This window comes from Bufo gargarizans, chromosome 4 (assembly GCF_014858855.1).
Source record: "Bufo gargarizans isolate SCDJY-AF-19 chromosome 4, ASM1485885v1, whole genome shotgun sequence".
Taxonomy (NCBI): Eukaryota; Metazoa; Chordata; class Amphibia; order Anura; family Bufonidae; genus Bufo; species Bufo gargarizans.
Genome location: NC_058083.1, coordinates 497,536,306 through 497,553,333, shown reverse-complemented (window position 1 = coordinate 497,553,333; position 17,028 = coordinate 497,536,306). Strand labels below are relative to the sequence as shown.

The following is a 17,028-nucleotide window of genomic DNA, read 5'->3' as shown; positions in this document are numbered from 1 at the left end:
ATCAGCTGTGGTGGCCGTGCTTACACACCGGCCTCTCTGGTGGCCAGGACCATGGGAGCGCACATAGGCTGGTGCTTTTTTTTCCAGTAGTGTGCAAGCACGGCCACCGCTGCTGGATTGCAGGGTGGTCGTAACCATTGAAACAAGCAGTGTATAATGTAATGGAAAAATCAAACCAGCGAAGGAGGCAATATGGACAATAACAATAAATTAGCAAGTGCCTTGTTCTCTACATCATAAATGTAATTTTTGTTTAAGTGGCACAACCCCTTTAAGGCGGCTTATATCACAACACGAAGAGCGGAAAAGAGGGTGGGGGGATAGTCCTGGTCGAGGGGGCTATTGCACACCAAGTGATCTTTGCCCTCGATATTGCTTCCAGGGACCCCACAATTTCATCTCTCTCTGGAGTTGATGTCTCCCCACCCCACTAATTCTTCAAGATGACATATCTGGTCCATCTTGTCAACCCACTGCTCTAAAGTAGGAAGTTCTTTAGTAAGCCACAAGAGGATCAATACTAGTCTCGCCGCTTTTACTAAGTGGGTGACGAAGTCACCCTTATCCAGACGCCAAGTAGTCCACTAGGAAGTCACAATAGGACGGATTCCGGGGTTAACGTGACAGCAGCAGAGGTGATCGAATTGGCTTCCCTCATCACTGCCTCCCAACCAAAGGATGTGACTCAGTGTCCTGAGCGATACGTCCTCTTCAGGAATACACTGTGCGTCGTCTCAGAAGCGCAGTGCAATTACAAGTGCTTGTTCCATTCACTCGTAAGCTTTACAACGCGCACGAGTAATCATGAAGAGGGAGCAGTGCTGGTACAAGCCCCTCTTCCTCCGCTTATCGGCCGGGTGACAAGGGTCAGACCACCACAGATCAGATATTGACCTATCCTGAGGTCATCAAAATGTAGTGGCTGCAGAACCCCTTTAAGTGAAAATTAGGTGACAGACCCCCTTTAACGAACATTTATGAGCTGTCAGGGAACTAGAGATAAAAGGGCCACAGATCGACCAGTTAAAGCAGCTCTCCGACAAACTCGCTGAGAAGCAGAAGTAACGTTCTGCAGATACAGTGAAAATGAAGGCTGCAGAAAACACACCGTTAACTTTTTTTAATAAACAGCAATTAAAAAAAATATTCAGCCTAAATAATACCCCCCCCACCAAAAAATAATTTCTCAAACTACAAAGTCTCTCAGAGGTATTGGAAAAGTATAGTAAGACAACACAGGCCATCTCCACAATCTAGAGTTGTTAATAGAACGAGCGCATCAGTCAGCCGAAGCATTAACTGAGCAGTGCCGGAGGGCTGGCCCACGCGATCTATACTATTTACAAGATTTTGCTTTCATCCCATTACACACAGTTATCTTCCTTATGTCAAAAGTTCTACAGGTATTGACATCTCGCTGGTACAAAAAGCCTTCTGCCGAAAGCTGCAGGGTTGTGCTCCGTCACAGCATATGCTAACAAACCCCAGAACTACTCGCCTTGCAGATTTCTTACTTTATTTTTTTATTTTTATGCAAACTTTGAAAAGTCTCCCTGCTCTGCCCTGGAGTGCCACCTATGGAAAAGTGACACTTCCATGAATATTTTATGCGGTGCACTACGGTGCAAGTAATATGATGTGAATTCCCTTTGAGCACTTAAAAATACATGCAGGCAAGTCACACTAAATTAAAGTCGCATCAGCTGCTCAAGTTTGCCTTAAACAAAACGTCTTATTTAAGTCAGAGACGTGAAAAGAGGATAAAGCATTAATTATGGGCACTTTGACTGCAAGTATTGTTTGTGCCCAGAGCAAGCGGCCACTTAGCTTGGGCCAAGGTGGCTGTTTTTACCCCAATCTCTCTCATAAGCAAGAATACAATAGCTAGAACGTAATAGACTGAGTGCAATACACTATGGACTGTAATCTCACACAGACAATGCGTAGTTACACCAAAGCATAATACAGAGCGCAAAAAAAAAAAAAAAAAGATATATATTAATATAAAAAGAAAAAAAAATGTATATATTTAAAAAAAGTAATGCTTCACATTTCAGTGAGTGAATTTCATAACTGAATTTTAGCATTTATGAGACTAGCTTCTTCAGCCACTGTGACGTACCGGTACTTTACGGTGGTGCAGGGGATGTATGGAGCAGGCCTTTGCATTAAGTTCGCTCTATACGTGGCGGGTGCCAGCCTTATCATACAGTCAGCACCCGGCTGCACTGACAAGGAACGGCTATCGCGTTGCCCCCATTATTTAACCCCTCAGGTGCGGCAATCAATGCTGATCGCAGCACCTGTAAACGAAGGCAGAGGGATGCAACTCCCTCTGCCTTCCAAAAAGGCCCCTGCAGTGAAATTGGGGGCTCCAATCAGTTGCCATTGTAGCCTGGACGTTGCTGAAGCCCTCCAGTCCTGGCATGGCAATCTCCATGCTGAGCTATGCACGAGACATAGCAGAGAATGGAGAGAGTAAAAATCCTTTTCACCCTAATCGAGACCTATTAGGATGAATAGGAGACAGGATCAAGGGGGTCTAATAGTTCTAAAGAGAAAAAAGTAAAAACAAGATTTTTGTAAAACCTCTCTCTCGCTCTTCATTGGGGGACACAGAAACCGTGGGTATAGCTATATCCTCTAGGAGGCGTTGACACTAGTAAAATCTGTTAGCTCCTCCCCTGGCAGCTATACCCCCTCCAGCCTGGAGAGAGAGCTTCAGTTTGTGCACAAGCAGTAGGAGAAGCAAGCCAACCAACGGAAAAAAAATGCGGAACACCAACCATGCCAAGGAACCAACGGGGTTCTAACCAGCAACTGTGGCCGAACAACAATACTGGGTGGGTGCTTTGTCCCCCAATGAAGAGCGAGAGAGATTTTACTGGTATGTTTTACAAAAATCTTGTTTTCTCGCCCATATTCATTGGGGGGACAAAGGAACCGTGGGACGTCCAAAAGCAGTCCACAGTGAGGGAAAAAACAACAGACCCATGGAAGCAAGCGTCCCTGCAGGCATCTGAAACTGCCACCTGCAAGACCATGCGGCCCAAGACGGCGTCCGCCGCTGCATAAGTATGCACCTGGTAAAATTTTGCGAATGTGTTTAACAATTAGCCGCCTTACACAACTGCGCGGCCGAAGCGCGATTCCTCCGAGCCCAAGATGCGCCCACCGCAGGGGGTCAAAGAGAGAAGCCTGGAGCGTTGAGAGGACTAAATTCTGATCCTAAGGCGCTAAAGGAAGACGGCACGGAGGAACCGTATGTGCCACTCCCTGAAGGAAGGTTTTTACAGGCCCCAGGGGGGCCAGAGAAAAGGATAGAAAGCGCCGACACCTGACGCTTCAAAGAACTAAGGGCTAGACCAATTAGGACTGTGGGAAGAGGGAATGTTCCGGCTTTCACAGAAGCCCAGGAAGGATCTCCAGGTCCTGTAATAGACCCTGGACGATGCAGGCTTCCTGGAGTGAATCATAGTGTGGATGACATCCTCCGAAAACCCTCTTCAAGTCAGAACGGCGGTTTCAATAGCCACGCCGTCAAATGAAGAGACCTTAAATGGTGATGGAAGACCGGACCCTGCGAAAGAAGGTCATCTCTGAGTGGCAGTGACCAAGGGACATCTTCCTAAAGGAGACAGAGGTCGGCGTACCACACGCGACGGGGCCAATCAAGGCGACTGGGATCGTCAGAATGCCCTCCATCCTGATCTTCCGTAGAACCTTGGGTAGGGGGGGGGGGGGGGGGGGGCGGCCCCCCCAAGGTGGGGAAACACTTAAAGGAGGGAGAACCCCTGCCAAGGGGAGATGAGGGCGTCCACACTGCAAGCTTCCGGATCTCTTGCTCGGGAGAGAAAGGTGGGAAGCTTTCGATTGACTTTTGAGGCCATCAAGTCCATGTCCGGGCGACCCCAACGTAGACAGATCGCCTTGAACACCTCCGGGTGCAGGGACCACTCGCCCGGATCTATTGTCGTCCTGCTGAGGAAGTCCGCAGTCCAGTTCTCCACAGCCGGGATGTAGATTGCTGAAATTGCCGGTACGTGGGGCTCCGCCCACCGCAAGATCTTGGCAGCTTCCTGCATCACGCGTCCCCCTCCTGGTGGTTGATATACGCCACTACCGTGGCGGTGTCCGACTGGACCGGACGACCCCTTAGGTGATGGGTCCAGTGTCAGAGGGATAGAAGAATCGCCCTCAGCTCCAAGACATTGATCAGAAGCTTGGACTCCGACCGAGACCATGTGCCTTGGACTGTCCTGGGAGGGAAAACTCCTCCCCAACCTTGCAGACTGGCGTCTGTGGTAACAACCGTCCAGGATATTGGAAGGAAGGACCTTCCCAGAACTAAAACCGACAGCCACCAACAGAGGGACGATCTCACCTGAGGAGAGAGGCGGATGGGACAGTCCAGACTCTCAGACAATTTGTCCCAGGAGGACAGGCTCGCTCTCTGGAACGTGCGAGAGTGGAACTGGGCAAAGGGAATCGCCTCGAAAGAGGCGACCATCTTCTCTAACATCTTCATGCAGAGCCAAATGGACAGGAGCCTGCAGTTGAGAAGAAATCTCACCGAGAGGTGTAAGGCCAGTCGCTTGTCCGGAGGAAGGCGAACCTGTGCTGCTTCTGTGTCCAGAAGCATATCCAGAAACACAAGTTGTCTGGAGGGAGTCAGATAATTTCTGAAGATCGACCAGCCACCCGAAGGGTGCAAGGTCTTCCAGCGTGATCGCTACGCTGTTCGATGCTTGAGCGAAAGTGGGGGGCCTTGATGAGGATGTCGTCCAGATAAGGCATAAGGAAGATGCCTCTGGAACGGAGCAGGACGAGAAGAGGGGCCAGAATTTTTGTGAAGACCCGAGGTGCAGTCGCCAGTCCGAATGGAAAGGCGACAAACTGGTAATGATAGTCTTCAATTGCATACCTCAGGAAGCGCTGATGGCTCGGCGCGATGGCGATGTGAAGGTATGCGTCCTGGATATCTACAGTCGAAAGGAATTCCCTCTGTTCCAGAGAAGCAATTATGGAATTAAGTGATTCCATCCCAAACCGCTGGAGGAACCTGTTCAGCGGTTTGAGGTCCAGGATTGGGTGCACAGAGCCCTCCTTTTTGGGGACCACAAAAAGGTTTTAGTAGAACCCCCTGAACCTCTCTGCTGGGGGAACAGGAGAGATCACTGCTCGGTCCAGGAGGGACTGAATGGCCTGGGAGAAGGGACGAGAACTCGATCGCGTACCCTGAGGATACAGTTTTGAGTGCCCAAGCGTCGGAGACATAGGTCCGCCAGACGTCCTAGAAGAGGAGGAGGCGGCCCCCCACCCTGTTGGGTGGCGGCGCACCTTCAGGCTGCAGATTGCTCAGCCACGGAAGGACCAGCGGCCTGAGTCCTGGGACGCCAGGATGCACTGATCCTGGGAAGAAAAACACACCCTCCCCCTGCGGAAGAGCTCACCGCGGGGCGGGAACTAGCAAATCGACGAAAAGGCCTACCACGGGAGGAACCTGACCTGGCCGGGAGCAGGCATTACTTATCTGTCCTGCCACCATCTTTACCCTTCTTCTCCAGCAGGGTCACCTCTTCAGTTACTGGCACCGTAGTGGCAGGACACTGGAAAAGGGACTTGGATAGGTGACCCTTCCACTGCCAGGATACAGGGGAGCGAGGCTGCCCTGGTCCACCTTGTTTGCTTGTGGGGGAGGAGGCAATGTGGTGGGCCAACGCTGGCATGCTCCCCCGGGAGAACAGGGAGGCTAGGCGACCACTGTTTCCCACCTGAAAAAAAATTATAAAATAAAATAAAAATCTTCAAGGGGCCAACCTGTGGTGATGGACCATGTGATCTGACGTCACCACAGGTCCTTTAGCCGGCAGATCATGATTAAAGAAGTAAGAAGAGACCGGCAGCTACGCGATCAAGAGGAGAAGGAGAGTTAATAATTTTTTATTTTTTAACCCTCAATGGACCACCTACTAAGCATTCTGTATTAAAGAATGCTATTATTTTCCCTTATAACAATGTTATAAGGTAAAATAATAACATCTACACACCACCTAACCCAAACCTGAACTTCAGTGAAGAGGTTCTGGTCTGGGTACCTGAGTCAGTTTTTTTATCACGCGCGTGCAAAACGCATTGCACCCGCGCGATAAAAACTGAACAGAACGCAATCGCAGTCAAAACTGACTGCAATTGGGTACCTACTCGTGCGGGTTTGCCGCAGTACACCCGAGACGCATCCTGAACAAATCCGTCATGCCCGTGTGAACTCAGCCTTATGGGAATTCTGAGAAAAGCTGAGTCAGCATGCACAGCTGTTTTTGGAACTCCCATAGAAGTGAATGGAGGATGCAATATGCACATATGGTCATCTCATGATTTACCGCTATGGGACTGATGGAAATGGCCGGCTATTTTTCTAAACTCCAATAGCAATGATTGGAGGTTGGCTGTGCTTGCGCGGTGTGCTCTCCTTCTCTTCAGGGGGCCTGTTTGGGAAAAAGAAGCAGGTCCCAGAGTTGGACTGTGACTGATGGCATAGCCTAGCGACATGTCATTAATGTCTGAGATGGGAAGACACCAGTCTCCATTTTCTATGAGAAAGATCTGGGTACCATACAAAGTGTGCAAAAAATACCTTAGCATTTCAGACTTATCCCTAATTAGGAAGCTAATTACATCTTCCTTGGATTATACTTCTTGACTTGTCTGGAAAACTTTTATTTTAGGAATTAGATTCTGGACAGATGTTAGGACATTTGGTCACCAGCAGGGAGGTCTGTGGTTAGAGAGGTGGAGACGGCATCGAAACAAGGCAGAACTCGTCTAGTTTACCCTTTTGTCTGGATTTATAAATAATGAATGGCTTGGCTATTACTAGATGCACAAGTTGTTGGTTTTTTTTGTTGGTTTTTTAGAGGTAAATGTATATTTCTAAGATTTGAAAAGGTGGGAAAAGTCATTACTAAAATAAAAAAAATACAATAAAATAATTACTCTCATAACTAATTACAATCAGTTTCCATAAAGGTCAGACTGCCATAAGTTCATCCAGGGGGGGGGGGGGGGGGGACTATGGTGTGCTATCGTGCAGCGGCGTGGACGCAGCCTCTGCAACGCCAGGTATAAGGGGAACCAGATTGGAGTAAGAATCAAGATGGCAGCCAACCTATAAAAGGCATTAACTAAGACAGGTAATCACAGGGATATACAGGGAGTGCAGAATTATTAGGCAAATGAGTATTTTGACCACATCATCCTCTTTATGCATGTTGTCTTACTCCAAGCTGTATAGGCTCGAAAGCCTACTACCAATTAAGCATATTAGGTGATGTGCATCTCTGTAATGAGAAGGGGTGTGGTCTAATGACATCAACACCCTATATCAGGTGTGCATAATTATTAGGCAACTTCCTTTCCTTTGGCAAAATAGGTCAAAAGAAGGACTTGACAGGCTCAGAAAAGTCAAAAATAGTGAGATATCTTGCAGAGGGATGCAGCACTCTTAAAATTGCAAAGCTTCTGAAGCGTGATCATCGAACAATCAAGCGTTTCATTCAAAATAGTCAACAGGGTCGCAAGAAGCGTGTGGAAAAACCAAGGCGCAAAATAACTGCCCATGAACTGAGAAAAGTCAAGCGTGCAGCTGCCAAGATGCCACTTGCCACCAGTTTGGCCATATTTCAGAGCAACATCACTGGAGTGCCCAAAAGCACAAGGTGTGCAATACTCAGAGACATGGCCAAGGTAAGAAAGGCTGAAAGACGACCACCACTGAACAAGACACACAAGCTGAAACGTCAAGACTGGGCCAAGAAATATCTCAAGACTGATTTTTCTAAGGTTTTATGGACTGATGAAATGAGAGTGAGTCTTGATGGGCCAGATGGATGGGCCCGTGGCTGGATTGGTAAAGGGCAGAGAGCTCCAGTTCGACTCAGACGCCAGCAAGGTGGAGGTGGAGTACTGGTTTGGGCTGGTATCATCAAAGATGAGCTTGTGGGGCCTTTTCGGGTTGAGGATGGAGTCAAGCTCACCTCCCAGTCCTACTGCCAGTTTCTGGAAGACACCTTCTTCAAGCAGTGGTACAGAAAGAAGTCTGCATCCTTCAAGAAAAACATGATTTTCATGCAGGACAATGCTCCATCACACGCGTCCAAGTACTCCACAGCGTGGCTGGCAAGAAAGGGTATAAAAGAAGAAAATCTAATGACATGGCCTCCTTGTTCACCTGATCTGAACCCCATTGAGAACCTGTGGTCCATCATCAAATGTGAGATTTACAAGGAGGGAAAACAGTACACCTCTCTGAACAGTGTCTGGGAGGCTGTGGTTGCTGCTGCACGCAATGTTGATGGTGAACAGATCAAAACACTGACAGAATCCATGGATGGCAGGCTTTTGAGTGTCCTTGCAAAGAAAGGTGGCTATATTGGTTACTGATTTGTTTTTGTTTTGTTTTTGAATGTCAGAAATGTATATTTGTGAATGTTGAGATGTTATATTGGTTTCACTGGTAAAAATAAATAATTGAAATGGGTATATATTTGTTTTTTGTTAAGTTGCCTAATAATTATGCACAGTAATAGTCACCTGCACACACAGATATCCCCCTAAAATAGCTAAAACTAAAAACAAACTAAAAACTACTTCCAAAAATATTCAGCTGATATAATATTCAATTGATATTAATGAGTTTTTTGGGTTCATTGAGAACATGGTTGTTGTTCAATAATAAAATTAATCCTCAAAAATACAACTTGCCTAATAATTCTGCACTCCCTGTATATATATTCTATACATCACACTGTATCTACATTAATCTTCCATAACAGCTTATTCTGCACTATACAGAAAAAACATTGCTAGAGAGTTTCTATAATTTAAAGCAACTTGTTGCAGAGCTGATTATTAAAATGTGTTTCCTGCAAGTCACAATTTGCCATTAAAATAATTTAATTTCTGAATAAAAGACAACTGCAGGTACCGGTACTCGTTATTCAAATGTGTGCACGGCTTTATTAAGACTTTGCACATAAGCTGTACAGAGCTATAATGGGGTGAATGTATAGGAGGGCCTTTCTGTTGGATTCCTCAGAAACCCGCAAAAAAAATTAAAAAAATAAAATAAAATCACGTTCCATCAGATATTGGGTTATATAGGCACGCTCCTCCAGAAGCAATACTTTTAGGGCAGAATATCTCAGAAATATAGAGCTATATGTCACACTATACAGCAGCACACCACTACCTACAGCTGCCTTCTATTAAAGTAAATGGGAGCAGCGCTGTCCACTACAGAGCTGTGTAATTTTGGAGCCCCCAGCACGAGAGCTACTGAAAAACAGCTGATCAGCAGCGGGTGTCGGAGATGGATGCCAGATATTGATGACCAATCCAGAGGATAGACCAACAATATATATAAAAAAAAAAAAAAAAGTCCTGAAAACCTTTTTAAGCTCCCTCTAGTGGTGGCTGCAGACAGCCAGAAATCTATAATGTAATCCTATAACTATATACTGTACCATGGGTTTTAAACACACATTACTGTAAATGTATGGTGCATCTGTAAAGCTTCTGCAATGTAACTGCTTTGGTCTTTTATACTGTAGCTTAGAAAGCCCTCGGTGAGTACTGGCACCTGCAATGTGGTCACCAGGTCCACCTCATCATGGCAGAACTGATGGGTTTACGAAGACCCAGATGAGCTCCGTCAGTGACTAATACAGCAACAGAGGACTGTTCTCCCCTCTAACACTGCCCAAATAACAATGGAAAATAAAAAAAATAAAAATAAAGAAGAATGTCACTCAGAGATCTTTTACAGTTAGTTGCGCCACAATCTGCGACAATCTCACGCCAGTAAAATTGTGGGTGTGGCGAGGAAGGGAACAGGCCGGCAGGCATAGAAAAAGGTCTAAATGCAAGACAGCTCGGAAGCTGTGTTACATTTAGAAGTGGCGGTGGATCCGCCGAAGTTATGAAGAGGCCGGCGCCCCTTCATAACTTCGGCGGAACCACGGCCAGCTTAGGGGTTTATTAGGACCAGCGTCTAAAACGCACACAACACACACACCAAAAAATTATTAAGGGGGCCCAAGAAATGGAAAAAAAAGTTAGGTAAGCAGTTTGGACACGTTTAGATAAAAGAACAAAATGGTGTTTAAGGGTGGACACTCATTTGGTTCTCAAGGGATAACTTTTTAGAAAGTAGCTTTCAGAACACGTTCCGAGATTCATAGCCATGGACTATTAGGGAATATTTGCTTGCAACTTCAAGCACTAATGCCAATGTATATTTTAGGTGAAATTGCAACAAGAATAAATCAGCTAAAAGCATTTCTTTTTATTCTTTTTCGCTTCTTTTTGTGCATTTTGTTTGTCACCTGGTGTCACGCCAGCAATTCCACCCTTCAATCTGCGGTGCATTATACAGCGCGATAAGATGGAAAAATACTTTTTTGTTTCCCACGGGTAAACTACTTCTGTTAAAAGCATCATTTTTTTTATGAGATTACACTTTGTGAAATACCGCTAATAGAGCTCAAAGAATTAATAAACCGTACTCTAGATCGGTGGGAGGAAGAGGAGGGGAAGCCATATTTGTTTTAATTTGGTCCCATTCTAATGGTGTCCCACGTGTAACAAAAGGAAAGTGCTGTAAACGCTTAGGACCACTTAAGGTTTCATAAGGGAATTTTTTCTTTTTTCTAAATAAATTTTCAGTTGCTAAGGTCAGTCGCGCATTTGGTAGAAAATGTCTGCTAGATGTCTAGATTGCTGTACTCAACGCTTCTATCATACTTTAAATGATCATTAAATTGACAATTTAGGAGGCTCCTTTCTTTTAAAGGTCTGGACTTATCTGAAATAAAAGAAGTTGCTTTCCCATTAATGAGCAAGAGACATTTATATGGTGGACTAGCAGAAGGAGCCGGCTTCGCACCGGTAGATTTCATCTACCGTATTTCATTTAATGTTTGTGTGTCATTAAAAGATAAACAGTATCCACTATAACAGTGACCTCAACAGCCCCCCGCCCCTGAACACTGACCCCCCCCCCCCCCACAGTGGCCTGCCACTTTAAAATGGGACCTCCACAGCAGCCCATCCCCTTAACCTTCACAGTAGCCCGCCTCTTTAACAGTGAGTTTCACAGCACCCCACTCCCTTGACAGTGACCTCCACAGTACCCCGCCGCCTTAACAGTGACCTCCACAGTACTCTGCCCCTTTAATGGTAGGGCTACGCGACGACATGTGTCGCGCAACATTTTGTCTTGACAATTTATATAATGATAGGCTATGGTGTCACACTGACATGCTGCGACTGACACGACAGTTGCAAAAAATCCATCCAAGATGGATTTTTCTGCGACTGTCGCGTCGCAGCATGTCACATGTCGCAGTGCAACACCATAGCCTATAATAAAAATTGTTGCGTGACATCAATGTAGCAGTGTAGTTGTGCCCTTTGTGTCGTGCGACTTATTGTCGTTGTGTAGCCCTAGACTAAAGCTGACCTACAGCAGTGAAGAAAAATGGCTGGGTTGTTATGGAAACCTGGAGTAAAACTGTGTGTATGTGGAGACTGGAGGACCTGCAAGCTTCTATTGGCTGATAAGGGACATGTGACCGTGTGTTTGGCAGTTTGGATATAAAAAGATAAAGACTTGCTTGACTAATGCAGGTCATTTTTTGGTAATCTCAGGAACGGTACGTCCTAGAGCCGAGACCCCCGCAAGATTACTTTCCAGGTAGCAAGGGATGTGTATACTAAGTTTCTTTGAAATCGATAGTTGTGTTTTTGAGTGATCGCGGAACATACATATATACGTCCGTCTTTATATACATAGATAAAAGCCATGCACTGGAGACCCGAGCAGAACAGAACTTCAATTTCATCAAGACTGTGCAAACAGTCTTGATTCGAAATGTCACGTTTTGGGTTTACAGCTCCAATGCAGACCTATGTTTCGTCATGGCTACAGACTACAAACAAATGCTCTGTGTAGCCGTGTGCTATGCTCTGCAAACACTTTGGCAGCACTCTTCATTTAGCGTTATTGCTCCTGGCATACATGTCAAACAAATCCATAGGGCTCCAGTAACCCAGTGGCCAGCCAAAATAGTGTCTTTTTGGCTTCCAACAGGCCATATCATCATACCATAGAGAAGTGGGGAATCTGTATGCCTGAGGAGCAGCACAGCTCGGTGACTCCCACTAGAGGTATACGTTAGGAAATCTTACTGCAGTACGCCGCCAATAAACAGCTCTGTACCCGCAGTCTATGAGCCTTTCACCACTCCTTCCACCCTCTAAGCTTGCCAACTCACAGACAGCGGCCAGACTGATGGAAGAGGTCAACATGGCGACACAAGGAAAGCCATAGCTCTGCAAATAAGCTGAATGCACAAAACGGCAGGATATATTCAATCAAGACTGCTTGTCACTTATAATGGGAGATGCACTGGAGCGATTGACACAGACATTCACGCAAAGTGCCTTCCAATTACTTCTACAGTAAAGAAGAAAAGGTGTGCAACTCAGAAGGGTGTCATCCTAGTCATCTTGCACAGGGAATTGTAGTCAAAAGTCATTGTGTAGCCTTGGACAGAATGGATCTGATGGCCATCATACTTTGCGAGGACAAATAGTTAATTGTAGCAGAATCATTCGCAAATCTCTGCCTGCATGATCTTGGGCTTGTATCTGCTGTAATACATAAGTAGCGCTGCAGACAAAGAGTCCAGATCTCTTTTTTTATTTTCCTACTGCTCCTAATTCGCCCACTGTCAGCTCTCAAAGCTGTGCTGATGCCCACTGTCAGCTCTCAAAGCTGTGCTGATGCCCACTGTCAGCTCTCAAAGCTGTGCTGATGCCCACTGTCAGCTCTCAAAGCTGTGCTGATGCCCACTGTCAGCTCTCAAAGCTGTGCTGATGCCCACTGTCAGCTCTCAAAGCTGTGCTGATGCCCACTGTCAGCTCTCAAAGCTGTGCTGATGCCCACTGTCAGCTCTCAAAGCTGTGCTGATGCCCACTGTCAGCTCTCAAAGCTGTGCTGATGCCCACTGTCAGCTCTCAAAGCTGTGCTGATGCCCACTGTCAGCTCTCAAAGCTGTGCTGATGCCCACTGTCAGCTCTCAAAGCTGTGCTGATGCCCACTGTCAGCTCTCAAAGCTGTGCTGATGCCCACTGTCAGCTCTCAAAGCTGTGCTGATGCCCACTGTCAGCTCTCAAAGCTGTGCTGATGCCCACTGTCAGCTCTCAAAGCTGTGCTGATGCCCACTGTCAGCTCTCAAAGCTGTGCTGATGCCCACTGTCAGCTCTCAAAGCTGTGCTGATGCCCACTGTCAGCTCTCAAAGCTGTGCTGATGCCCACTGTCAGCTCTCAAAGCTGTGCTGATGCCCACTGTCAGCTCTGCTTTGCAGTGGTAAAGTAACGGAGAGGACTTCTGTGCGCATGCACAGCAGTCCTGGCAATGTATGTCAGTGCAGGTATGAGCACAGACAGCAGTGGAATAATGATCTGGACTCCTTATCTGCAGTACTACACATGTATACAAGTACAAGACGGTGATGACAGGATCCCTTTAAATGTATTAATAGAGCAAAGTGAAAAGTAAAGTGCAAACCTTGCAGATCGTTCCTGTTGCGCAACTGAGTGAGTGTTGATCGGAAGTAGCGAGGTCTAAGGGGTATCCCTTCATCCTTCATGGCCCTCATGAGCTCCAAGGCCAAGTCTGAAACAAAAGAGAACAGGAAAACAGCACCGTCAGAACAAGAACTATTGGAAGCAATAACATGCAAACAGTTGCCAAGTCAAATCCATACAACAAAGCAGACAACTAGCATCTCAGCAAGTACTTCCCAAAGATCACAAAGTAAATTTTTTAAAGAGACAAAAAATGGATGGAGAAGCAGCAAAAAGATGCAAGAAGGTACCTGAGTTAGAACTCCTCAAAGCACACTGTAACATGAACTCCTTGGGCTGCTTGTGCATTTCGGCAGCCAGCATCTGGTCAGCACACTTCATCAGAACACTGACCGGCTGTGGGAGAAGGGGGGACAAAATGGAAAAAATTATCAAAAAGAAGAAAAAGATGGAGAGTAAAGAGAGATGGGAAGGGAAAAAAAATAAGGGAAAAAGAGGAAATAAAAGGGAAAAAAGTATAGACAGACATATAGAAACACAGAGAGAGAGACAGAGGCAGAGAAAAAAAAAAGAAACAGAAAAAAAAAAACAGAGAGGCCTCATGCACACGACCGTTGTGTGCATCCGTGTCCGTTGTTCCGTTTTCCGTGATTTTCTGCGGATCCATTGACTTTCAATGGGTCCGTTGAAAACTCGGAAAATGCACCGTTTGTCATCCGCGTTTCCTGTCCGTCAAAAAAATATGACCAGTCCTATTTTTTTGACGGACAACGGTTTGCAAACCCATTCAAGTCAATGGGTCCGCAAAAAAACACGGAGGCACACAAGATTCTCATCTGCGTCCATGATGCGTGTTTGTAGGCTACTTTCGCACAGACTGATCCGCAGATCCGTCTGCATAACAGCTTTTCAGATCTGAGTTTTCATATTGTGAAAACTCAGATCCGACAGTATATTCTAACACAGAGGCGTTCCCATGGTGATGGGGACGCTTCAAGTTAGAATATACTAAGAACTGTGTACATGACTGCCCCCACCTGAGGGGTTAATTGTGCTATCATAGCCCCCTGTAAGAGATCGGGTGCTGCCAGGCAGCAGGGGGCAGACCCCCCTCCCTCCCCAGGAGCACTGGCCACCAATGAATTTAAAACTGGGGAGGGAGGGGGGTCTGCCCCCTGCTGCCTGGCAGCACCCGATCTCTTACAGGGGGCTATGATACGCACAATTAACCCTGTAAGAGATCGGGTGCTGCCAGGCAGCAGGGGGCAGTCATGTACACAGTTTTTAGTATATTCTAACTTGAAGCGTCCCCATCTCCATGGGAACGCCTCTGTGTTAGAATATACTGTCGGATCTGAGTTTTCACAATCTATCTCAAATCCGATGGTATATTCTAATATAGAGGTGTTCCCATGGTGATGGGGACGCCTCAAGTTAAAATATACCATCGGATTGGAGAAAACTCCGATCCGATGGTATATTAATAGGGACTCCTGACTTTACATTGAAAGTCAATGGGGGACGGATCCGTTTGCAATTGCACCATATTGTGTCAACATCAAACGGATCCGTCCCCATTGACTTGCATTGTAAGTCAGGACGGATCCGTTTGGCTCCGCACCGCCAGGCGGACACCAAAACAACTTTTTATTTTATTTTCCTTCATGTCTGGTGATCCTCCAAAAATCAAGGAGGACACACGGTCACGGATCAACGGAACCCCGTTTTGCGGACAGGAAGGAAGGAAGGAAAGAAGGAAAGAAGGAAAGAAGGAAGGAAGGAAAGAAGGAAAGAAGGAAAGAAGGAAAGAAGGAAAGAAGGAAAGAAGGAAAGAAGGAAAGAAGGAAAGAAGGAAAGAAGGAAAGAAAGAAAGAAAGAAAGAAAGAAAGAAAGAAAGAAAGAAAGAAAGAGAATTAAAAAAAATGTATAAAGAGGCAGATGCTTTGTAATAAATTAGACACATCTCTCCCACTCCATGTGCCAGAAATCCAAATCTACTTTAATTATAATTTACGCCAGTTTCTGGTGCAAGTTATAGTAAATCTGTGGCTGTCATAGGCTCCGCCCACCTGCCACCTAGTGCTGCCCCCTTTTCTGGCCAGTTCAGAAAAATAGCAAATTAAGGCGCAAATATGACATCCACTATAATTTCAGACTTCTTTATACCAAGATCATGGTTTAAAACTTTAATAAATGTCCCCAAAGAACCCACCATTTTTAAATTAACACAATGACGGAGGAAGAAATCGCCAGGTTGACTTTCCGAATTTCCATCAGCTGGTTTCCAGCCATTTAGCTGTTTTGCAACCTCTAGCGCTGCATCTTCATAGCCGTGAGTCAACAACACCAAGCAGAGATTTATGATGTCTACGTAAGAACAGATAGCTGCATATTAGTGACCATAAAACCAGAACACCACATTCATATACTGGATATTTTACCTACGGAAACCAATCTTTCAGTGTTTTCTACCTAAAAGCCTGCTTACACTGGCCAATCACCGTTCTGATGCTCTCATTCCGAGAAAAAGTTCAGAGATCAAATGATATGAGAGCGAGAACGGTCGGCGACTTCATATTCAACAAACGCATTTTCAGCAATACCAGGAGTGGGAGCAAGGGGCCCCCAGAGGTGGGGTCTGCATTTATTATACATGTCTTATCCTGTGGATATTTGTAGATGAACTGGTGAGGTGCCACTAGAAATGTTCTCCAACCTCAAGGATAATACAAGAAAATTCAGCGCACACTTTTCAAGTCTGAAGAAAGGCAGTATTTTTATTTTTCTCTGTTTGTATTCAACAGTTCCTTAAAAGAGTAACTAAACTTTTGTATACATTTTGTTAGCCTGTCCCTAATGCCCTAATAACACTTTCTGTAATATAGTTCACACTTTTCCCTACTTAGAGCGCACGTTTCACTGTACGCTTAAAGAGTAACTAAACCTTTGACTACAATTTTAATAAGATGTCCCTAATAAAAAACTTTTTCTAATATACTTCATTAATGGATTTGGTATTTTTATTAGACTTTTCCCTCCCTAAAGCGCACCATTCCTTGTGCGCGTAAAACTGACATTTCTGTACACCGCTGTACAGAGTACGGGCATGACATTTTTATGAATGTGGTCGCAGCATAGAGAGAACGGGCAGGAGCGCATATTGCCGCTCCTGCCCGTGCCCCCTGGAGGTTTACTAAATCCTGGCATAGCACATGGGTACTCTGTGCTATGAACCCATGTGCTATGCCAGGATTAGCTGAGCGGAGGGGCTCGGCCCGTGTCCCCCGGCGGTTTACTAACTCCTAACATAGAACATTGGTTACAAGGTGCTATGCCAGGAGTTCGTAAACCTCCAGGGGGAACGGGCAGGAGCA

General features: G+C 45.8%; 1 protein-coding gene across 1 annotated transcript in view; it reads right to left on the bottom strand.

The window, feature by feature from the left end:
• The window catches only part of LRPPRC (leucine rich pentatricopeptide repeat containing), a 184,992-nt gene that overhangs the window by 129,677 nt on the left and 38,287 nt on the right, over window positions 1-17,028 (bottom strand). The window contains exons 9-11 of the mRNA XM_044289233.1: window positions 15,867-16,021; window positions 13,945-14,050; window positions 13,635-13,742 (exon numbers count right to left, since the gene is read on the bottom strand). Coding sequence (XP_044145168.1) covers window positions 13,635-13,742; window positions 13,945-14,050; window positions 15,867-16,021 — 369 coding nt within the window. The remainder of the gene's footprint in view (window positions 1-13,634; window positions 13,743-13,944; window positions 14,051-15,866; window positions 16,022-17,028) is intronic.